At 35.5% G+C, this 24,311-nt stretch overlaps 1 protein-coding gene across 1 annotated transcript in view; it reads left to right on the plus strand.

Moving 5' to 3' along the window:
- NDUFS4 (NADH:ubiquinone oxidoreductase subunit S4) overlaps positions 1–24,311 on the plus strand; it is a 47,357-nt gene that overhangs the window by 20,760 nt on the left and 2,286 nt on the right. Inside the window, exons 2-4 of the mRNA XM_084503804.1 lie at positions 2,249–2,327; positions 19,145–19,317; positions 23,037–23,110. Of these exons, the coding sequence (XP_084359930.1) occupies positions 2,249–2,327; positions 19,145–19,317; positions 23,037–23,110 (326 nt within the window). The remainder of the gene's footprint in view (positions 1–2,248; positions 2,328–19,144; positions 19,318–23,036; positions 23,111–24,311) is intronic.

The following is a 24,311-nucleotide window of genomic DNA, read 5'->3' on the forward strand; positions in this document are numbered from 1 at the left end:
GCTTCCCACTGGAACTCACGTAATACTCCTGTTAAGAAACTTTTAGGATAACTTCATATTGGGCATGGTTTTGAAGAAGGACTATCTAAAAGCATCTTTATAGTATGTTGCAGTTATAGTTGTATCCTGTTTGCATGACATACTTGTTCGATATGTCCAAATTAAAAAATGACAGCTGTGTTGTTCTCTGAAACAGAGCTTTTGAGCTAACAAAGTAGTTATCATTTAGATGTGAAATTCTTGCACTCCCTGGCTTCTGCCAGAACTATTACTTCAAAGTACACTTGCAGGCAAATTTTGTCATTTCAGATACGTGTCTGTCCATATCAGAAAGTGGAGTGATTCTATAAACTTTGTGCTTTGAGTTCATTTTTCCTGACATGGAGGCTTTTTGTTGTTGCTATTTTCAAATCAAAGATAATTTAATAGCATGTATTCTATGTTAGAGGTATAGATTGGTGGGAATCTGCATTTGAGATATTACTGGACTGAACTTTCTTCCATTTGTGTAGATCTGTAAGATTTTTGTGGCTTACTTGATAGTCACCGACTTTGAATTTCTTTCTAGTGTAGGTTTTACATCCTCAAAACTTTACCATGCCAGTATTGTCTGAAAATTGAATGCTCACTTAGTTAATGTGTTAAATCCAGTACAGCTATTCTTTTGTTATGTGGAATTATGACTGGCTTTTTCCAAGAGATCAACTTAGTATCTTCAAATGTGGCACAGAGGGACATGGTTTAGGGATGGGACACAGATGTGGGGACACTGAGGGACATGGTTTAGTGATGGGACTCAGTAGTTCTGGTTGATGGCTAGACTTGATAATCCTGAAGGTCTTTTCCAACCTAGATCATTCTGTGGTTCTGTGAGTCTATGAAGTGCATTTTCACCAGAATCCACAAAAATTGGAGAGGGATTTAAGACTAGAAGATGCGGGTGGATGCATACATTATAGGGACTTTTCCCCTGGCTACACCTTCCGTGTTCTCATTGGCCTTGTAAAATGCTATGTAAAGTACACGGTTGTAATTTTTCAGGTTTTGAATGACTGCGTGCAAGTTACCTCATCCCAATATGCCCTTCAAATTATTGAATGTGAAGTGGGGGGACATTGAATTTTGATAGTATTGCAGATTTTTTTAGTGTCTTGGAATTCTGCTTCAAAAGCTGTGGGGTTTTTTGTGGAGGCAATTGTGGATGGTTTCCTCAAAAGAGATGTAAATGTTATCAGTAGTATTAAATTACTAGAAGTACAGTTGTAAGCATCCCATAGAGAAAGTTCATTTGCATTTGCAAGTATGTCTTGTTTCCCAAGCCTGGTAATCTGAAGAACAGTTGAAACTAAAGTGACTTAGCCCCTTTTACTGTTCAGTTATTTGTATTCTTGCACTATTGTACCTCATTTGTTTAAAGTGACCTTAATTAAATGTGAAGCACACTACTAGCTCAGAGAATTGTGCTTTCTAGCTTGTTTCACTTGCTGTTGAGTTATTTTGCTAAAAGATGATTTGCACTCAAAAGGCCTTATCCTGACATCAGTGACATAATGCAAATTGATGACAAATTTTGTTTCTCAATTCAGTGATGGGGGATTGGGTTCCATATTTCCATCTTCACTTCGCAGGTTTAGCAATTATGCAGAAAGATTAATCATATTTCTTGGAAGCTAATAAGCTGGCCCGTACTGATTCAGGAGTGCAGCAAAATAATTGTGAGCTTTGCCCACTCAGAGATAAAAAAAAAAATGTGTTTGAATTATCAGTTTATTGTTTTTTTTCCTTAAAAAAAAAAAAAAAAAGTTAATATTCTGTTGTTGAAGCCTAGAACTGGAGCTTTCCCATTACAAAGAGGTTTAAGATTTTTTTCCTCTGATGCCATCATTTTAAGGATCAGAGTTCCAGAATGCTTGCAGCAGCCTTGTATTTTTCTGTCTGTTCGTGACAAACCAGCTACTGTACATTCATATAGAGCAGTACAGTCCTTGCCACTGGCAGTCTCTCTGTGACAGAGAGCCTGTAGGCTGACATAAAGTGCAGCCTGTTGTGAACTGCTAAGTGGGAGTCTGCCAAAAACTCAGCAGACAGAACTAATTGGGGAGAAAAAGGATTTTTGTGCCCTCATCTCTCCCTCTTCCATTTTTTTTACAAGACGGATATTGTTAAAGTAACTTGTTTATGTAAGATTTGTCTGCCTCTATTTTCTCATTGCATGAATCATTTTTTAACTTCAAGTCTTGCACTGCAGGTCACTGAGCACTTCCACATGGCGGCTGGCACAGAACCAAACTCGAGACACGCAACTCATCACAGTTGATGAAAAATTGGTAAGGGTTTTCTACTGCATACTGCTATGATACAGCCTTCAGGGTTATTTCTGCACAATAGGCATTCAGTATGGTATTCTCCACTCTTCTAGGAAAGCCATACAAATGTGAACTACAAAGCAAAAATCCTTCATACATTTTTTAAAAAGCAAAATTAGTAAAACAAGTATGTGAAGGAAATATGGCATTCCAAGTATTAAGCAATATAAAATGATGAGTACCTTGTTTATTATTGCATTGTGGTCAAGGACTAGTATGAGCTGTAACTTATAACAAATTTGCTGTTTTTGAAATCTGGATATTTTTCTCTGTAGTGAAATCATACAGGATTTGCCAGCTTCCTAAAATTATCATCATTAGGACCCATATTACTAAAGAGAGTGTGTAAAGAAGCATGCAAGGTTATTGTTACTATGTACATATACTCTAGCTTTTGAATATGCATGAAGGTTATATTACAACTAGGAACAAATGCATAACATTCTTCTGCTAATCAGTAGCAGATCAGAAATTTGGCAATCTTTTCTTGTAAGTTCTTCCATAATGTGTGGTCTGTTACTCTAGATGCAACCTGACACTTATGTTTACATTATTCAATAGTATAATTTTTGTAAGACTTCTGGAGGGAATGCGTCACAGCAAAAGCATGCTTTTCATTGGTTTTCATACTGCTTTTGAATCCTCAGGAAAAAAAAAAAATCCCATCATATGTACCAGACAGTTCATATTTATCTGCTCTCTTGTATCCCTGAAACTATGTTAACTACTTAAGAACAAGAGGAAATATTTGGGATTTGTATTTATAAATTGAACATTTGTAATGATAACTACTGGTGGAGACAGCTCAACTTTAACAGATTATTAGGAAAAAATGCACCTATTATAGCAACTCTTTAGGGCTTTTATTTCTAACGTTTTCTAACACAGATGTAGAGAGATTTTTTTTTTTTACCTGCCTGTGCATTCAGCTTTCTTATATACTTTTTTTTATTTTTTTTTTAATTTAAAAATTAGTAATACCATGTCAGGTTCACAAATAAGGGAAGAAAAATAATACTGTATTTCAGTGAGGGTGGTTATTTGCTTACCTAATTTCATAGTTTGGGATTCAGGAAATTTCATTTAATGTATAAGAGTTCATGAGTCACTACATAAATAAGATGCACCAACTCAATAGACCCACATTTCCCTAAACATATTATGAGTTGTGTTTGTTTATTCTAGCACTGTTCTGTAATACTAAAAAAAAATGTCTAAATAACATTTTGATAATGCCTGAATTTACAGTGTCACACTTCCCTAATGTAACCTCAGGTGATGGATAGATACATAGGTCTGAAAGAGACTGCAGTGCAAAGACAGACCTGCAAAATAAACACTCTTCTATCTTCTGTTTTGTATTTAAATGTACATTATTCTAAGTCAGGGTTTTTCATTTCCCTGTCTAACTATGAGAGTTTATCCCTTCAGTTGAGTTAGTGATGCTAATTCAAAATACAACTGTTCTGTTCTCTCAGTGCTAATGTAAATGAATCGTAAATGAGGTGGCTATTTCTAATGTCATTATGTGTTCTGATCAAGTTGAAGGCACTGTTTATGTAGTTGTTGGTTTGCTTTCTTTTTTTTTTTTTTCAGATCTGATACTAGCAGCCATTGAATCATTTTGCTCAATACTACTGTTTGCTTGTCAGCTTTTGGTACATATAAACTAAATGATCTTTTTATTCTCAGTTCTTTCCAGCATTAAGTTAAATGTCAGACTGAATAGTATTTTCCTACAGTACTGTGCATGTAGGCACGCATTCTAGATGCACAAATCCTTTTCCCCAGACTCTCATGAGGCCTGAAACAAAATGATGTCAAATTAGAATAACATTTATACGGTTTAATGTGTATATTTAGATATAGTCTGACATCACCTTACAGGTGGCTTTTCTGTGCACATCAGAAAGGAGCAGCAAGAACAGGTGGAAAATGGGTTGGGGTTATCTATTTTCTGTATTCCTTTTAAAACTCTTTATTTTGAAACTGAACTCCTTCATGAGTAGATGCTTGCAAGGTTAATATATATAGTAACATTATTATGGTTATTAAAAGAGTCTAATTGCCTGTTGTAATTGAGTTCTCAGTACTTCTATGGGCCTTGTATTCCTATGTGTGTGTACACTTGCTAGAACTTGATCAATGTGGATTCCTTTGAATTACCTGAAGTCCAGTTTGAATCTGAAAGTACTAAAACATTCCTTGTCTTGGTAAACTCAAATGAGGAGGGGGAAGAGTATTGTAACACTGAATTATTAAGCAGTAGTCAGTTGCCTTCTTGCTACAGCCCAGCATGTGTTGAATACAACAGAAGAATGAGCTCTAATGAAATAGTGAAAAATGAAGGTGGTCTAAACACTATATTGTGGATGTCAGAAGAAAGTGGGACTTTTAAATGTAAAAGGAGTTAAATGCTCCACTTGTATATAACTAATGCAAGAAATGATGTTTTTGTCACAAGTATTAGTCGTTTTCTGTGAATGTTGAGTAAAACTTATTTTATGGACACTTAAATCCAAAGAAAGTAATACAAATTGAACAAAGCTAAACAAAAATACAGTTCTTGCATCATATTTTGAATCTCTGGCCACCGATTAGGTCATATTCCAAGAGTCTGGACAAATAGCTGGGTGAAAAGTAGTCTCTCAAGACCCTGCTTGTGTTAGGAAATTTGGGCTATAGAGGACAAAGGCTGCTGGCAGCATATCTCCCTCAGGTAATGTTACAAACAGCTTAACTGTTTGTGTGTATGGAATAACTTAGTGTTCATGATTGTTACATCAGGCTTCGGTGGTTTTGCCTAAAACTGGGATAAAACTCTTCAAAATTACCATGATTTGTTTCAGTCGTTATAATTACGGCGCTATTGGTTTTAGCTAGAAGAAGTCCAGCGTATGTGCTTTAAGCAGGTTCCCAGTCAGCACAGGTGACGCTGCATTGTGGTTGTCTAGCATGGAGTCTGTAGAGGCTAGACACACTTGTGGAGTAGCTGTCTGCATAGGGCAGGTGCCATACCAAATTCTCCCCAAATATTTGCCACTAAAATAACTTTTCTGTAATGGTTAAGTGTTGCAAGAGTATTTTGAAATTAGAGTAAGTGGCAGAAGATATCTCATGCATCTCAAAAGTAGGATACTCCACCAGTAAGTAACACATATGTAGTGACACAAAGCAAAAATGAATGCAAGCACAGTTGTAGAGTTTGATCACTGGGGAGATGCTAGAAACATTGGAACAGTGGTTAAGCATCAGATATTAGTTGCAGCCATCTCACAGATGTTTTTATTCTGCATTAGGCCAAGATGAAATAGGATGGGTTGCTACACAGAATTAAGCATTTGAGAACAGCAGTATCAAGTGCATTTGACATGGTACTAAAGTGATTTTTGCAGCATGTGGGAACGTGTAGGCTATATCACAAGCATGGCAGGCTAACCACAATAATGCTATTGACACTTCAGCTGCTGTCCTGAAACTGCTAAACTTTGTCAATACTGTTAATTAAGCTTTTTCAGCAGTAGTTTAGAAGTCTCAGTTCTGAAAATCAATAGAGGGACAGTTTTCTTCTGACTGTAGACAAACTTGCATGTAGCTGTCATTGACAATACCTTGCATGCTGCAGTATATGTTGAATTTGGCACAGAAAATCTGACCCTTTTTTGGAGATGAGTAGTTCATACTTTTCAGATCATGTTCATGACTAGCAGTCAGTGCTGCATTCTGCATCAGCCTAGGCCAAAACTGTTTAGTAACTATTGTGAAATGGGGATCAAGAGTCTTAGCAGCTTCCTCTTGGCTGTCCATAGGTAACAACAGTTAGTGTCTGTTGTAAGTGTTTACTACGGGATAATCCAGGAGTAGCAGTATTAGTAGGGTTCTCGGAACACAAACCTCTTCGGGGAAAAAAAGTATGCATGGACTTTCAATAACTAATTGAGGAAACACTCCAGTCCATTTTTTCTACAAGACTGCAGTATTAGCAAACATCACACGGTGTTTTCAGGATTGAGTCATAGTTTGTTCACCTTCATCCAAATCCCAGTTTTGGCGAGGCTTGGGATGTAGTGAAATTGTATGATCTCAGTTTGAAGAGTGAAGTGTGGACTGTATGTATATTATAATAAACAGGGATAATACTGCAGCTCAAAATAAAATATACAAACAAGTGAAAAATAGCCTGGAATGATGAAACTTCTTTGGATATCAATCTGATAGTCTACAGTGCTGTGAAACAAAGGACACAGCAAATCAAGCTTTAACATGCTCTTTGAAGTGTGATTGTTCCTATCAGCCTTTCCCAAGAACCAAGAGTATACAATATACTGCACTCTGAAAAACAAGGCAGTAATGTGTCATAAAGTTACGTGCAAGACAGTGAGACATTGCATTTGAGGACTGCTTATAGGAGCTGTTTTTGCAACTCAGTGAAGAGAAATACTTGGCAAAGCATCCATTTATTAAAGACAGGCTTACTAGATTTCCTTTTCTTGAAACTACTATTCAGCCAAGAATTCTCCAAGCATTACCACTGTGTTAGATAATAAGGGTATCATGGATATTCTATGTTTTGATTTTCCAAAATTCTGTTAACCCCTTGTGGGTGATTCCTTGAGGGTTAGTTGAAGCTGTTCATAAAGCATTTTAACAGGATGAAAAAATTTAGAATAATCTTTTCTTCATTTAATCCTCTCTAACTGCAATATTTATTCAACTGGTTACCATAAAGAACTCAGTTTAGGATAGTGTTCCTCTTTAGATGAAGAATGTAACTTCAATAAATTTTGTATGCCTTATACTTTGGCCAAAATGGCCTTGTGTATGTCCCGTAGCTTGAAGAGGTACTTTATTCCATCACAGTTGTGTCACATAAGCAGGTGGGCAGGTTATTTGAATTCTATATTGTACTCGGGATTCAGGATGGATGAAGAGTGGTTTGGTGCTGGTATAGAAAATGTTTAATACGGTGTGTTTTGTCTTGTTTCGTTTCATATTCAATGCATTGTGTTTAGTTTACATTTAGTCATCTGTAGCTGTGATGTTTGACACTTGAATGGTATTAGTTGCCATTGCAGAAGATGTTTAAGATATTAAGTCACATTCTAGAAGTACTTCAAAATTAAATAAATTCTTTCAATATAAATGAAATATTCAAAACTTTACGTGTTTGCAAGTAAAAATACGTACTCATCTACTTGAATTATGTCTAATTTAAGTGTGGACTTAAGCTGAGTTAAACACTTTTACTCTTTTTAGGATCACTAAAAATTGTGTGTGTGCATTTTTTACTGGAAAACTTTATCTTTAAAAACATTTTTCTATTTCCTTTTTTTTCAGTGAAGATTTAACAAATTCTGCCCTGGGGAGAAAAAGACTGTCTTGGATGATTTTGTCAAGCTGTTGATGTGATGTTTAATATTTAAAGGTTTTAATGGTTTTGGGGATGGTGATAATCCTTCTCACTTTGCTTACACCATGCTGGTGTGTCTACCAGAGCACTGTTTATTTCTAAACAGTGATACTCAGTTTAAATCACATGTCAGTTTCTTTTGTAGTTTTGACTGGTAGTTGCATTTGGTCTTCAGTACAGTACAAGCTCAGGTGTAGGGGGTGTGTGTGGAGCTACAGATTATCTAGCCACTTACACATTTTCAGCACTGCTAATTCAGTATGTTTTGTAATTAAATAATTGGAATATCCTATCTTAGTTTTGCCTGTACTGCTTGCTACAACTTGTTTTTGTAAGCAATTGTAGTTTGATGAAGCTTGCAATGGTTTGGAAAACCTGGCTGGCTGGATACTGATAGACAGCTTTCTGTAAGAATGTCTGCAGGCAACAAGTTACTCCTCAAGATGAAGCAGCCTCCTGTTCCTTCTGAACACTTATAGAAACTACAGGAATTGTCCTCACACTTAGCCTCTTTTAAGAGCTTTTAAGTAAACAAAAGCTCAGGATGTGTGTGTATATATATATATATATTTATTTTTTTTAAAATACAGAAAACTTTACATTTTGCACATGACCCTGAACCGTATGTGAAGTGCTGCATAGTTCTATCAATGAGCTGCAGTTGCACGCTTATCCCTGTATATGTTCATTTAGTTTTAGGATAGGGTAAATGATTTGGATTTCTTCCTCTGAGAGCCTTTTCTTCTGGTGGATGGTAGTGCTGTCTCTGCTGGGTATTGGAAGGAGGAGTGACTGAGATTGAGCTTACACAACCTCCTAACATCTCGAGTGTCTGTTTTGTCTGGACTTCCTTCATGCAGCATTCTTGTGCAAAAATTTCAAGGCTTTAGTCTGCAAGCACTGGGTCAAAGAATATGTCAGCTTGAAGAGTATGCAGGCGATTTTTTTGTTTCATTGCACAGTATTTTTATTTTCTATCAAGGAATACTTGTTCTGAAGTGCTTGCTACAGTGGCTGTTCAGAAAAATAAAAGGAGTATATCATGTTTAGTTTGTCTGGTTTCCAAGGGGTTATTCAACATGCAAATACTTGTTTGGTTTTGTAAGCAGTGTTTCTAATCTGCTAGAAAGAATAAAAGTAAGCTGTTGATACAGTCTAGTAATCAAGAGGAGTAAGAACTAACTTCATTTTTGGAACAGTTTTGTTTTGTATTTCTGATTTTTAAAGACTAGGTCATACTTTCATGTTCTCATAAACAATGCCGTTATCCTGGCCTTGTCTAGAATGCTAAAGTTAGTATCCCCTGTTATTGAATATTTCTGTAGATGACATGAATTCTTTTTGTCTTGTGAGGAGTAGTGAATAAACAAGTCCTTGTAGAGACCTTGTTTTTCTGTCCACTAAAATGTCTCTTTCCTCGTTTATGTAGTAAATCCAAATTCAGATAGATAAGACACATATTCTGCTTACTGTCTGAGAAAATTCTATGTACAGACTTGAAAGCGGTTTCTAGTCTTGAAGTTCAAGCTGAATTGTCTTATTAGTCAGAAAGAAAAAGCTTTCCTTGTCTGAAAGGGAAAGTTGCAGCCCAGTAATCCCATAGGATTGGGCATACTGCAGAAGAGCTTGGTGCTTTTTGACAACTACAAATTTCTACTAAGATGATCAATGATGAAATGGAAAACGATGTTCTTCCAGAACAGCTTGTTGTGTGCCTTTGAATTACTTCAGGGGTTGCTTTCTCAAATCAGGAATGTTAAACTGTGTTAAGTGAGGACATGGACCATGGAGAGAGCAACCGATGTTCAGACCACAGCGTTTTTTAGTTCTTGTGTTGTGAAGTCTTGCATGCATTGTAGGGAAGTTCTCAATCTCTTGTTTGGTCTTGACATACTCAGTGCTATTCAATCCATAAAGCCCATCCATTTATATTTTGTGTAAAGGAAAATCTTTGCTTGATGGGGAAATAATTTTCATCCTGTTAACTATTAGCTTATATAATTTTATTCTTTATTCTTCTGTTTTTTATTCTTTCTTAAGTGACCACATTTTTGCCACCGTGCCTACTCCATTTGAAAGCATTCTTGGGTCAAATAATTCTAGCTGTCTGATAAGTCAGAAGTTGAATAACATCTTCTGTAATGTCTGTTTCCAAAACAATTTCTTACTATTTTATCACTGTTTAGTAAACATAATAGTGCATTGTAGTCTCCTTTGATTTTTTTCCCCACAGTAATAGAAAACCGAAAAGGAAAGCTGTAGTGGATCAAGTTGAATTACTGAATTTGAATACCTAGTTTTTTATCTTCATGACAGGTCTCTCTATTATATTAGAAAGTACAAGACCATGGTTTCTGTCCTGTAAGTAACCTTTAAGGCCAAGTATATAAAAGCCAAAGCACAAATTGCAGCAACAAACGTCTAGATAGAGCAAGCTAAAAACAGCTTGTAAAATAACACTTAACACATTCTATTTGTGATTCTGCTTTTTACAGAGATAGTAGAAAGCTTCCATTTTAGCCATATAGGTAAATTTAAAGAAATAGCTTTTGTCCAGTGGAATGCAGCCACGTATTTATGGATTATGATTAAACAGTTGAGGCCTAATGAACCTACCAGGGAATAATGAATGTGTTACTGTTAGAAAAGATCCTCCTAAAACACATGGAAGGCTTAAAAGCTGTTTGCACTAATTAACAAAATACAGTGAACATTTAAGCTGTTAATAGCCACAGCATCCCTGATGCATAGACCTTCAGTATGCTAACACTGCATAACAGTTCTCTATTGTGCATCTCTTTAACGAGGGTAACTGTGTCTCTTCTTTTCTTGCTTCACTACCTGCTGTGTATGGAAATCGTGTACACTATTTAGCACCCGCTTTCAAGTCCGTGCATATTACATAGAAGCATTGCATCTCGCATTAGGGACAGCTTTTAACAGTCCCTCTTCCTTGTAACTTCTTAAATGCAACTTCTAAAAAGCATGCACCGGCAGTGATCTTGCTCTAAATTTGCATTTCTTGATTGGGGATTTGTGCTTTCTGTTTTTCTCCCGTGTGCCTCATACCACTGGCTACTTTGTGACAAAGATCTGTTAAAGAAATCACTTTAATTATAAAGGAGATGTAGAGAATAGAGAACATGCATCACAATGGAGGCAGGCATCGGTTTACATGAACTCAGAATTTCAGGATATTGTTCTTAGTAGCAGACCATGCAGTACTGTGGCAGTATTGTCAAATTAAACTTGAAAATGATACTTTTTGCTCCACCCTTCCCCCATCTTTGATGAAGATATTTTTTTAATAAAAGCCTAAATAGCTTGTAAGATTTTAACCCTTCAAGTTAAACAGCGTTCCACAATTACCCCTAATGACAGAGTAAATAGGTAGTTGGGAGGTGAAAGGAAAAGAACACTGGAATGCACAGTAGTGGAGTTCTTTCAAAATATTGTAGCATTCTGTGCTCTAGCTACCAGCTTTGGCTGATTGATAGCTACTTAAACTGAATCCACAGTAGCTGTTTCATATACTGTAGTGATGATGTTACTTACAACTTCATCATAAGAAATCTTACTAGAGTTACCAAGTCTTAAAATTTTGCCATGTATCCAAATTTGAACTCAACAGCTCAGGTTTTTGCTGTCTAGATTATGAATTGTCTCAATAAAAGTACAGGTGTTCTGCATCACTGCAGCAATTGCACAGCTTATGTGTAAGTAGTGTCCCAGTTCACTGTCAGCCTCTGAATGCTGTGTTCCCTTGAGTCTTTTGCAGCTTGAACTGTGAGCTTTTCCACAAAAAAACTGGAGAAGGTACACTGACCACACATCTTACACATACTAGATGGACCCTGTCCCTTCCAAAGGCTGGAGATGATAAAACAAGCGGTGTGAGTATCTGGGGGCTCTACCAGGGCCTTATTTGGAAATCTACCAGGGCCTTATTTGGAAAATTTCTTAATGTGAGGTTTTGTAGGGTTTTCAGATAGGCCCAAAGCAGGCAGAACCATTCATTTCCCTGTTCATCATGGAATTTCTAGAAAACAGAAACTTTATGAAATATACTTAGGTCATATGCTTACGATTTATTTTGTAAATACACACACATAAATACAGGTAACTTTTAATGAATGTTAAAAATAAGGACTTCACTAAAATAGCATCAGAAACACACAAAAAGTACAGAAAGTATTCCTAATGTCACTGAGCTGCTGACTGGGGATTTGGTTGTCCATTGTCAAAACTACTTACACACTGGAAGCTTTTTTAAATGCAGGTAAACTAAAAGTGCCTTTCCTTTTATTTGAAGGTTTATGGTCTAAAAACTCCTCTGTTTTCTTATTTTTTTGCCCTTTTATTAATCTGAGGATTGACTCTAGGAACACATGTATTTTTAAATGCCTTACAGGTAGTGACAGTAAAGGAGCCAGCCACTTGTGTGTGTGGAAGCGTAAGGTTTGCTTTTACATATGCTTTGAATGAGTTCTAGGTAATACGTGCTATCTAAATCTTACTTTGTTGTGAGAAAAAGTAGTTTACAATATATGCTATAAATAACTCAAGAGGCTTTTTTCCTGCCTCATTAAAGATAAGCACGTGGTTTATAATTTCCTCAATCTAAAGAATGTCATGACACTCTGAAGCCTCTTAGAGGGCTAACAGTAACAATATCAATATATTTCATAGAAATATATTCTTTTTCCAGTTTTCCTCCCCTGATCACCTGTACTCCTTCTGTCTAATAATGATTTTCTTAATTACAGTCGTGTATGTTATAGACTAACTGTGAAATGTAAAATCAGATACTTGATTTCTGTTTTCTTTAGTTTCTTGACATTTACTCAGACAACATTTGTAAAACTAAGAGGTACTGTTACAGGAAAAAAATGCATTCTTAATAATTAAATAATAGCTTTTGTCTTGCCCTTTGATTCTTTCTTGGCCGAGAAACCTATGCTAAGCATGAAATAGCAGTTTATGCTGGAAGTGGGACTTTGTTTTGAATACTTTATTTTTAAGTTTCTGAAATGTTGTTTACCTGTCCATCAAAAAAGTACAGGCTGAATGGTGGGTATTTTCTGCATTTTTGTCATGCATTATGGTTTGTCAAGAAAAATTCCACTCTGCTTTGAGGTTTTTCAGGGTACCATGACATGCTAAATGTCATACTTCTGTCTTTATTTTAAGCATTATGGTTTAAACTCACAAAAGTACAACTCAGCAGCTTTTAACGTAAATTTTAGCATTAATCACGTCTATAAATACAATTTTTCTATTACTCTGGCAGGACACAAAATGTGAATACACAGTTTGGGAATGTAACAGAGCTTATAAATAAAGTGCTTCAAGAATTGAAAGATGGGTTGGTGAGGGGGAAGTTTTCTACTCATTGTTATGAAGTCACATTCAAATTTGTACAACACACGTGGGATTTTCAGAAGTCCCATCACCTGTGGAACTGTTTTGGAAACTGACTCCTCCTTTCCATAATGTCAGTGTGTAGATTTAAAAGTATTAAACGAACTTATGATGATTCCAGCAGTGTGACAATTTCTGCTTCTGTTAGACCCACTTCTTGGCATGTTCTTCTCTCTATACCCAGTTTTTCTTCCGTGTTTTCTGCAAAACTGTCTATGTAAAGAGATTTTCTTTAAAAGCATTCTTGCCATCTTTGTTATTATTGAATTCTGCCTCATGTTTACGGTGTTTGGTTTTCTATTTGTTTGTTTTCATGTGGTTCTTTCACTGCTTTTCAACTTTTTTATTAATTGTTCTGCAGTGTGGTTAGATGGGAGAACATAGTACGGGTAACACATGTTTACAGATTACTGTGATAATGCAGAAAGATTGTGAAGCCTGAAAGAAAGCTGTATTCTGTGTGATACAGACTTTCCTAAGGGCAAATATGCTTTTTTCCCTTGTTATGTCTGTAGCTGTTAGATAAATGTTGTCTGACCATGTTGAGTTCATTCTGCTCCATTTTTCCATTCATGATTTGCATAGTAGACTTTGTTCTCTTGCACGTATTTCAAAAACAATGTAGTGAAATGTAAAAATGTAAATATCCTCATCCTGAGGTTTTCCAGCCTAAGCAGCTGAGCCCACCAAATAAAAAGCCTCTTTCACAGCTGCTATTTGGTGGGTATTGTGCAAGCCGGTTCGTGCTTTGATACAGCAGCTCGTACAGAAAGTGTATTGCGATGTGAAACGTGAATTTATAGCAAAACTTCATGAACTTAGGCTGGTAAAACAGGTTGGGGGTGCGGAAGTAAGCAAGCTGCTGTGAACTCCTGTAAAGTACAGAAAACTTCTCCTTTCCCTCCTTTCTAACAAGTGTAAACTCTTGAGGTTAAGTAGGTGGGGCAACCGGAAGTAATTACTAAGGCCAGTGGCATTTTTGCGGTTTAATAAAGGCAGAAGCTAATTATTCAGTTTTTATTTAAGTGAAATGATGCCAAAAAGGAGGTTCCTGCCGAGCAGCTGCACTCCTTCAGTGTTACCCTAATTTACCACAGACACAACTGTCACAAACAGAACTTTTAAACTTGATATATAGCCACGAAAGTAAGGAGCCCTTTGTCCGGAGTGCATGCAGAAGAACTCCTTTATACAAATCAACCGGCAGATGACGGACAATGATGAAAATTTGATTCTTTGAAGTCATAATGGTCATTGAAATGTGTGAAATTCTCGTATTGAAAAGAGAGCGGCTAGCAAGACTCTAAATCCTGGGTGGTTGCGGGAAGCTTGCTGGGAGGTTTTTCTGTGTTTTGACATCAACTTCCCATTGCTTGTTCCCGGTTTCCTTTATTTAAAAAAAAAAAAAAAAAAAAAAAAAAAAGAGGGGGATGCTAAACAGTATAGTTGATAGGAGTTATGTACAGTTTTTGCCTATGCATGGGGAGAAATGTCAGAGCTGAAATATGATACCTTTACGAACACCTGACTCATCCATTCAAAAATACTTATTTTCAGAGATATTTTCTATCGTTTCTGTCTTTGCCTGGAATTACAGAGTTCAGTTCCTTGTCTCCTTTGGAGTTTGTGTTATTAGTGGAGCACTACAAGAAATTTTCCTTTCCTTTAAAAGTTATCTTTATGCTGAATCCTGCTTTCATTGACTCTGCCTGTGTATGAGTTTTTCTCCCCCCCTATGTAGCACTTCCATCATTTTTATTACTTCTTCCAGGACAGCTTTACCAGCCTTTCCAGCATGACAAGTGTTCTTAAGTAGTGTAAGTTGTAATAAAGACACAAACTCTTCTTGGTTTGTAAGCAATCTGATGTTATTTCTGCTGCTTAAATAAATGCTTCGTCTCTCTGAGCTTATTTCAAGAACCAAATTTCCACAAATGGTTATTAAAAAAATTGAAATTACTATTAAAAAAGAAACACCGTATAGATAAATAATCCAAAAACGAAACGGTCAGAATTCATCTTCTAGATGATAGCATGCATTAAAAACATGAAGCAGAATTGTTAATTTTTAGTACTGCAAAGTTATACAGTTCAAATCCAAAGTCTTTTATGTTATCACCTTATTATTTAGAATTTGTAATGCTGAACACCTCACTAATATTTTTATATGCTAATGGAGCAAAATTCAGTAAAGAACACTTAAAAAGGAGGAAAAGATAGTAGTGTGAAACTAGCTGTCAAAAACATCATTGTTTTGGAAAGTTGGTTCACAGGTAGTTTCAATGAAAACTTGAACTCAGAACAAAGCTCTGAAGACACAGTAGAGAGTTCAACCCAGTGCAGCACAGTTCTTTTCAAGTATTATATTGTTTTAATGGAATCTTGGAGCGGGAGCTTTAGCCCATTGAAATGTCGCTTAAAGGACAGGTTCTTCTGTCACTAGCTGGAGCTGTGTGGATGAAATGATCACAATAGAGTGTTGTAATGCATTTTAAAAGTGTGAGAAATCAGTTTGTCTAGACTAAGAGTGCGCCTACAGGGAATAGGAATTTTAGAGCTTCTGTGCTCTTTAGGTGTCAAGTATGTGATAGATGCCAAGCCTTTTTATTCCATATCTTTGGCAACAGCTCAGCTATGCTACAGTACCTTACATGTCTACAGCAAGCAAAAACAGTGATTTTATGTCAGGACAACTTGGGCTTCAGAAACCAGAAACTCATTGTCCTAACAACTGTCTGTTCAATTGCCAGCTTTAAAATGGGGAAGATATCAATAAACAATTGCTAGATTCCCAGAAGGCATGGAAACTTTAGCTATAATGAATCAAAGTGTGAAGAGCTAGCAACATCATGTAGATATTTTAGTTTCTGAAAGTAGGCAGGTTTTAGTTTTCACCTTGAAAAGATTTTTTATGGGATGAATCCTATTATTAGTAGTAAAATAACTTTGATTTGGAGCCAAACAAGTTCCCAAAAAACCATGGCTTGAAGGAGCTTGGGATTTATCTGGGTTATTGGTTTTGTTTTCATCTAGGTGAACAAGTCTAGGCATTTCTTTACCACAGTTACCTCATATATATAGCATTTGCTGGTTTTTAATAATGTTTGTTGTTTTTTTTTTTTTTTTTTTTTTTTTTTAAGTAGTGTTCTGTATGCACTAATATGTAGTGTTTTTATGGGTTTTTGGTGTGGAGGCTTCAAAAGAGAAAATGTAATACGTCTATAATGGTAGTTAGTATAGTATTTAATCACAGAGAATTCATAAGCAATTCACAAACCTGTAAATCTGAAGCATAAAATCCATAATGGACATACAAGTTGCTGTGTTAAATAATATCTTTTTAAAAAAGAAAAAAAAAGTTTTTGTAATATTTTCAAGCTTGCAAATGTAGAGGTATTTGATTGCTAACTAAACCAGAATCTATCAGTGTAGCAGGATCCAGATTATTTCAGAAGGGAAAATTAAATATTGGGGAATATTCGTACATTTTCTCAATAGAAACGTGTTTGTTAAAATACAGATGTAAAGGATAATACACTTGTACAGGTCTATAAAAGGCAAGCTTGGAGGCATTACATACAAGGCATTGAAGTCCCACCAAACTTTTACTGCATGTAAAAAAAAAAAAAAAAAATGGTTAAACAAAGCAGTTTGCCAGCTCAAATAAGAAGACTTGAAGCTATTTCCTTCTGAAACTGTGGTTCAAGCTTCAGCAGTCAGAAATGCCAGTCCGTCAGGAGGTGTTTCTTGTGTGTGTTGCAACAGTTCAGTAATTGGTAGTATTTCATATCATTGCTAGACTCATTTTAAAAATAAACATTACTTGATCCTAATGAAAGCATTTATAATGGAATTGTTAAGATATTTTGACAGTTGCCTTTTGGTAGTCTGGATAGAAAATATAAAATTTGGAAAATCAGTTTACATGTTTGTGTCGCCTTCTGTTCTAATTGCGAATACAAGTCAAACACTTTAAACATGCTCCCTGCTGCAGTTTTGAGGGATTGATCTCCCAAAGTCTATTTTCTAAAGTAAAACAAAAAATGAGACTTGCCATATTTCAAAGGATTATATGGTGACAGCACCAAGAGCTTTTAAGTTTGCCACAAAGCAAAAGCCCATAAAGTTAGTAGCTACAGACATGTAAAGCCACAGTATTTTGTCTAAACTTGTTTGCCTTTTCATTCAAGTCATGCCACTGCTGGTGTGATGAATTCAATATGCCCAGAGTTCTGCTACTCAATTTTGGACTTTAACCACTTTACAGCTTGTTCCTGGAGAGAGGAGGGGAGGGAGACCAAGGAGCTCCCACTGGCCTTTTAAGTATGTAAGGAACAGGAGTAGTTCAGGATTTGATGTTTGATTTCACTCTCTTTACTGTACTAGGGTGAACTGACAGGTTAATTTTATGTAATTACTGTTTAGTTTTTAAAGAGAAAGTTCACTTTATCAGATGCTGCTGAGAGTAATTTTTTTGTGGCAATTCTAGTGAGGTTTTTCCTTCTTACTCTGTGTTGGAGTCAGCTTCAACATAAAAAAAAAAAAAAAAAAAAAAAAAAAATTAGGCGTTTTTTGTGATCCTTCAGTTTTTATCTTTGTTAGGTTTATTTGTAGAAAGCTTACAAGCCAAACCTTAGTTGAGGAGGGCATCCTACTTCTGACAATGTAACACATTATAAGCCATTTTTGTGAAGGGTGGAATCTCCTGAATACTTTTACCCTTCATAAAAATACCTATGAGTGTTACCAGTGTCAAATGGTGCAAATAAGTGAAGAACATCCCTTTAAAAATGTCAAATTACTGTATAACACCTGTTTAAAAGACGTGTACTCAAACTGACACCAATGGTTGCTGAGCGTTGTTATTACTCAGTTTAAAAGACTGAGCCCTTACTGTTGGCCTAGAATGAATAGTGCTAAACTAGGTAGCCTTATAATCTGCATATGTTGAATTTGAGTGAAAAAAAAAAAAAGTAGGTCTGCACTCTGAGAGGGGGTTAGTAAGTCAGATGAAGAGCCCTGACTGATCTTTTGATCTTGAATATCAACTAGTAATCTCAGGAAGATGTGACTCTCAAAGCAGATATTCAGAGCTAGAAACACACTTGGCCTTATTTTTTAAAGAGGAGAGGTCAACTTTATGTAATAATTAATGGTTAGAGAAATAAGAGAGCTGAGTTCTGGTAACCTTCTCTACAGTGAATAGAGTATTGTGGAAAAGATAACTTCTGCTGCTTCTTCATACTAAGCATACCTTTTCGATTCATTTTGGGTGTTGCTGCCTCTTGATTATCTATATATCTTGATTATATGAATGTGTTCACTTGGGCTTAAGTTTGCATATATATATATATAGAAATGTATGTGTGTGTGTATATATATATATATATATATATACATGCATTTGTACTACATGAGATAGATGGCTGACCAGGATCTTGGTGAATAGACCAGTTTGTATTAGCTGTAGGCTCCTAATGTTAATGTAAAATTTCCAGATTTGTTGATGCTTCAGTTTATGCTCTAATTCTTTGTTTAAGGGGGAAAGAAGAGTTCATGATACATTTCTATGGGTGCTTTAGCTGGTACAAGCTGGAGCAGTCCTACCGTCACAGCTGTAGTCTGAGAGTTGGAGGGAATGTCTCCTGCCTATTGTCTGGCACTATCAGTTGTGTAGCCAGGAGAAGAGCAGGTTCAGGTAGCTGATCCATGTTAAATCGAATTCAGCCAGGGGAAGTAGGATGAGAGCAGTCCCAATGTGAGTCTGCTTCAGCTTTATAAAGCTAGACTCATACATTTCTGCAGAACTTCTCTTATTGTAATTATATTAAAAAAAAAAAAAAAAAAAAAGGAATGTAATTGTGTAAAAAGCATAAGGAGTATTATTTTAGAAGTCTTGTCTTTTACATGAATTCCTTTTTAACAAGTCCAATTATGTTTTTCACAGGATATCACTTCTTTAACTGGTGTTCCAGATGAGCACATCAAAACCAGGAAAGTTCACATTTTTGTTCCAGCGCGTAATGCGATGCAGGCAGGAGTTAACAACACGAAGAAATGGAAGATGGAATTTGATAACAGGGAGCGCTGGGAGAACCCTCTGATGGGTTGGGCATCTACGTGAGTAGTTACTGAATTTTCAGATACTTTTCTTCTATATTTGGCTCTTAACTAGTCATGTAAATTTTAAGTCTGAAATTTTCTTCCTACCTGTAAATATACTAGCTTTAATACTGCTTACAGTGATTGACTTTGTTGGTTGTATGATTAATGATTGTGTAAAAACTGATTTTATCTCATGAAATCATTTGGAAGAGTTTGGTAAGTGTTAAACAAAAATTTCAACTATGACATTTGTGCTGATGTTACTGTATGCCAGCATCAAGAAAAGAAGGCTATTAGGTACCTGAAACAGTGAATCCCTTCTCAACTGTCAGTTGCATGCCAAATTTAACATTTGTTTAAACATAAACTAATGATATCTAGCTTCTCTATTTTTTTTTAAGTTACATAAGATCTGAAATGAAGAGCTACAGTTAATTTTTAACAAATTATTAAAAAAAAAAATGAGTTTGTTTCAATGTTGCCATTAGGAGTAGTAAAAAATCTTAAATACACTGAAATCCAGAAAAGGAGTAATGCTACAATTTAGAGATGTAAGTATAACTTAGATGTACTTTTTTTTTTCTAAATAAATGTACTACCTACATTTTATAATGTGGTTAGAATTCCTGTAAACTGGACAGCAATTTTTCTGATGATACTGAATCTTGTTATGAAGCTGTCTTGTAGAGGCATTATCAGGAAAGTTAATTATTATCCATAAACAAAAGTTAAACACTGGAAATTAACTTTCAAACTGCAGAATGGATGCAATGTGTACTGGAAGTGTGTGGCTGCAATCATAATGGCATTTACAATCAAAGAACACAAAATTCTGATAATAAATAAATAAATAAATAAATACATATGAAGTAATTTGGGAATACATTTTTTTCCCTAAGGTGTAGTAAATACATCTATGACCAGATTGATCTATTATTTTTTTTTAATACAAATGTTGTGAAATATTAGTTTAAAATAACTGGAATCAAGTCATCCTATTATTTTGGTTTTCCGTAAAATATTGAGGCTTACAACCTGTAACGTCTTGGCTGTATTGTTATTGCAAAGGAGTTACGGAAGCAAAGATGAACTGTGACTAGATGAGGAAGAAATCTTAATTACGAATTAAGATATCAATTGTATTGAAATACCCTGTTAAAATACCTGTTTTAACACTTCAAGCTTGCATACAACAATGACCCCATCTTAAGTAATTTGTGGGGTTTTTCACCATCTCATCTTAAGCATACTAAAATGCCTGGTTCAAGATAAGATTTCAGTGCTTTAAAACAGTTATGGCTTGGATGATTCCACTACTGCAAGTAGCCACCATGTTTAGCAAGCAATGGCTGTTGTTTCACAGTGGCCTAAATTAACTGATAGACTGTTGACATGCAATGCACTTTTGTGTTCTGTCTTGTGAGCTCCCAAAGTGTGTAGCCACCAGTGTCCAGTCCATTTATACCCCTGCACAGATTAGAGTACTGTAACCGGTGCCAGTAACACCAGCTTTATAGTTCAGGTTGAATTGAACTTTTCCTCAATTCCCCTTTAGTTTTCATCTGACTTTAACTTCTCTAGACAAGTTATTTCTTGGGTGGGAATCTGCATTTACTCTTTCCTTTTGAATAATGTGATATAATTATTGGTGAGTACTTTTCTCCTGAACTCCATACACTTGCTTATTTACTATAGGTCTTTTCTGTATTTCTGTGATTTTACAATCTCATTTCTCTTTTTGTGTGCTTTTTTTTTTTTTGTCATTGTCATCTCTTCTTGGTTGTAGTTTTTGCAATGCTAATTATCCAGTTGTAGATCTGAATAAAATAGATTAATGGCTTTTTTTTTTTTTTTAGTTGGGAACTTTGGTTACAAGAATACTTACGGGTAGTTCTTGAGTACCTCCCTAATACGAAGCTATAAACAAAGAAACGCAGGAATCATATGGTTTCCATTGTACAGAATCTCAGAAAAAGAACAAAATTTAGAATCCCAATTTGTAATCTCTGATAGATAGCCTAGAGCATAGGAAATGCTGTGGCATTGTTACTACCACCAGGACATCCAGCAGGCTGTTCTGAACTCTAGCATTTGTTCACAGATTGTCTCAAATTTAAATACATGGATTGCACATGTAAAAGAAACCAAAAAGCTGTATGATGGATGATCTTACCAGAGAGCAGAACACACCAATTCTGCACAGTCCTCATTTCCAAACTGCCTCTGTCGTGGAAGTTTTTCACTAAACTTTCAGTACTGAAGAGGTACAAGTTCCTCGCTACACATCAAAATGAAACTTCTTTGTTTCCCACTTAGTAGTGAGTTGACTAGATTTTTCCAACCTCAATCACAGAAGAGATGACCAATAAGCAAAAGCTGTCACAATATTGCAATTTACTTGGTTGCATGATTCTCCTCTGATCACACAATGGACTAATTCATAGTCCCTAATTCTCTGTACTGCCTTTGTAAGATAAATCTTTACATGTTTTTAAGAAAGCCCATCACAGTGGCATGTCAAAGTGTAATTTCTGCCTTTATCCTGTTATTCTTTTTTTTTTCTTGGGGAATATATTGGATGTATAGTGAACTCCATTTTTCCATGTGTACATCAGATAAAATTACATTGTTGTCTTTGCTGGAAGCTAGATTCCCCCTCTTCCCTTCCCCCTCTGCCAGTCACAGGCTTTGTCCTTTATTGTAGAGTTCAGTGTTCCTTTGGTTGCTTTTTCTCTTCATTTACCCATATAGCTTCAAAGAGAGAGCAGTCAGAGGCAGCTCCTTCAATAGTTCGTTGCAATTTGGTCTTGTCTTGCAGTTGTCTCCCAGGCTCATGTGTGGTGGCTGGCTCTTGGAAGCATTATGCAATCATTGCGCTCCTATGGCCCCTATCTTATGTCTACAAGAGTCCTGTGGATTAATTTTTAAAGTCCTTCTTTTTTAAACCTTTGTCATTGCTTTTAAGTTAAGCTTTTATAGCAACAAATAAGGGAGTGTTTTTTACTGAAATTTTAATTTGTTTCCAAAAGCATTTTGCTTATTTCCTTCCTTTCAGAAATGTGGTTGAGAATGGCTGATAATTTGAAAATAACCACTGTGTAATTACTTAGCTAGCAGTTTGAGTTTCTGAACTTTGTTTTCAGTGGTGGCCTGAGATCTAAGTGAAGTACTGGAATAATTTTTGGTGGCCATGTGACTTCAGCCAAATCTGAACTATGAATTTGTTCACATCTTTTCAGTCTTTGATTAATTCCTGCTCTGTTCAGTTTGAAATTATTCTCTCTTCTGTATAAGATTATTCTCCCATTAGCTACTCTCAGACTTCTGGCCTCCATGAATTGTTCAAAATTGCTGTAAGCCTCCCAGTCACCCAAAAAGAAAATGTGCACACAGATTTCAGAATCAAAAAGATTGTTGCAGTGCATTTATTATAAATTCAGCAGGTAGTTAGACATATTTATTGAGTAAAAAACCTTAAAACATTAATTTCAGCAGAAAGTTAGGAGGGAATTTTAACAAACTGAAAAGTGGAAACAATATTGTCCACAATGTAAATGTTAATCCTGGAACTAATTAAAAATGTTAGGGATTTTGAATGGCTGAAATTCAGGCTGCTTTTGAGGTGGTATACCACAATGACTTGTGTAATATAGCCTTTGGCTAGCACTTGAGATACATATACAAGTATTTTTTATTTCAACTGTTCTTAGAATTTGTCATCTGATTTCTTACAGAGCTGATCCGTTATCCAACATGGTTCTTACTTTCGCTACTAAAGAAGATGCCATTGCCTTTGCTGAAAAAAATGGTGTGTATTACGTTTATGATGTATGATAGATTTAGCTTGATGCTTAGTCCTCATGGAAGTGATGAATTAGTAGCACTGAGTTAAAGCCAGGAATAACACACATGGGGAATACAGCTTCTTCAGCAGTTTTTCCAGTGGTGTGCAGCTTTCATCTATATTTAGTCGAGGGTAATTAAAGAGTAAAATTTCTTAATCGGACTAAATTGTATAAAGTTGTTAGTTGATTTCTACTATGCACCCATAAAAATAGGAATCCATTAACTTTCACAGTTAAAAAGCTAAACCATTCAAACCAGTGCAGTTTATTAGCGCTTCTTAAAGTCTGGTACATGTAATTTCCCTGTTGCTCTTAGAGGGGATCATTTTTACACTTAATGGTCTTAACTGCATTGAAAAATAAACCGTATTCATTAAGAAATAAATAGGATCATCATATTTGCATTGGATATATAAATTGTGATTTTCTTAATAGTATTCTGTAATGTTTTGCAAATAATAAGAAATTACAGAAAATCTGGTGTTGCTTTACTTACACTTGTGTATTGTTAATGCTATTTATTAGGAAATTCAGTTTGTAAGAAAAAAAACTGAATCCTGGCCATTATGTTAATGAGGTAGTTATGTTATCTCTTTGGACATGATATATTTTACCCTTTTGGTATGCATATTCAAGTTAAATACTCCATATGTTCAGTGTAGGAAATCTATGCATTCACTGAATTAGTAATGAATCTCCATTGTGCAGAAAGCTACAAAGAAATTTTACCAACTAAACTACAGTGATGTATAGTAGTTCAATATTTACTTAATTTGCACCCATAATTTTACCATGAGATATATGAAAATTTTCTGCAGGTACTGTGTTACCTAAATTAAGGTGGCATAGGATTATATGTATGTTATGTGCATCATATTTTCTGTAGTAGTAGCTTCAGTATCAGATGCAGCTGGAAATAAAAATTTTACAAATGTGGTTTTAGAAAGAAAAGAGGAACATAGGCACTCCTTTAGAATGGCACAACTTCTGAACTGATATTGTTGAAATACGTCTAAGTCTGGGAACACAGTTAACTTTTCTGTCCTTTCAGTAAGAATTACCCAAATTTTGCTTAACAAAATTCCTTGAAAACCTCACGTTTAGCTTCTGCAAATCCTGGATTATTGCAGACATTTTTTATAAGATTGGGATATGATTTTGATA

The sequence above is a fragment of the Aythya ferina genome (assembly GCF_964211825.1).
Source record: "Aythya ferina genome assembly, chromosome: Z".
NCBI lineage: Eukaryota > Metazoa > Chordata > Aves > Anseriformes > Anatidae > Aythya > Aythya ferina.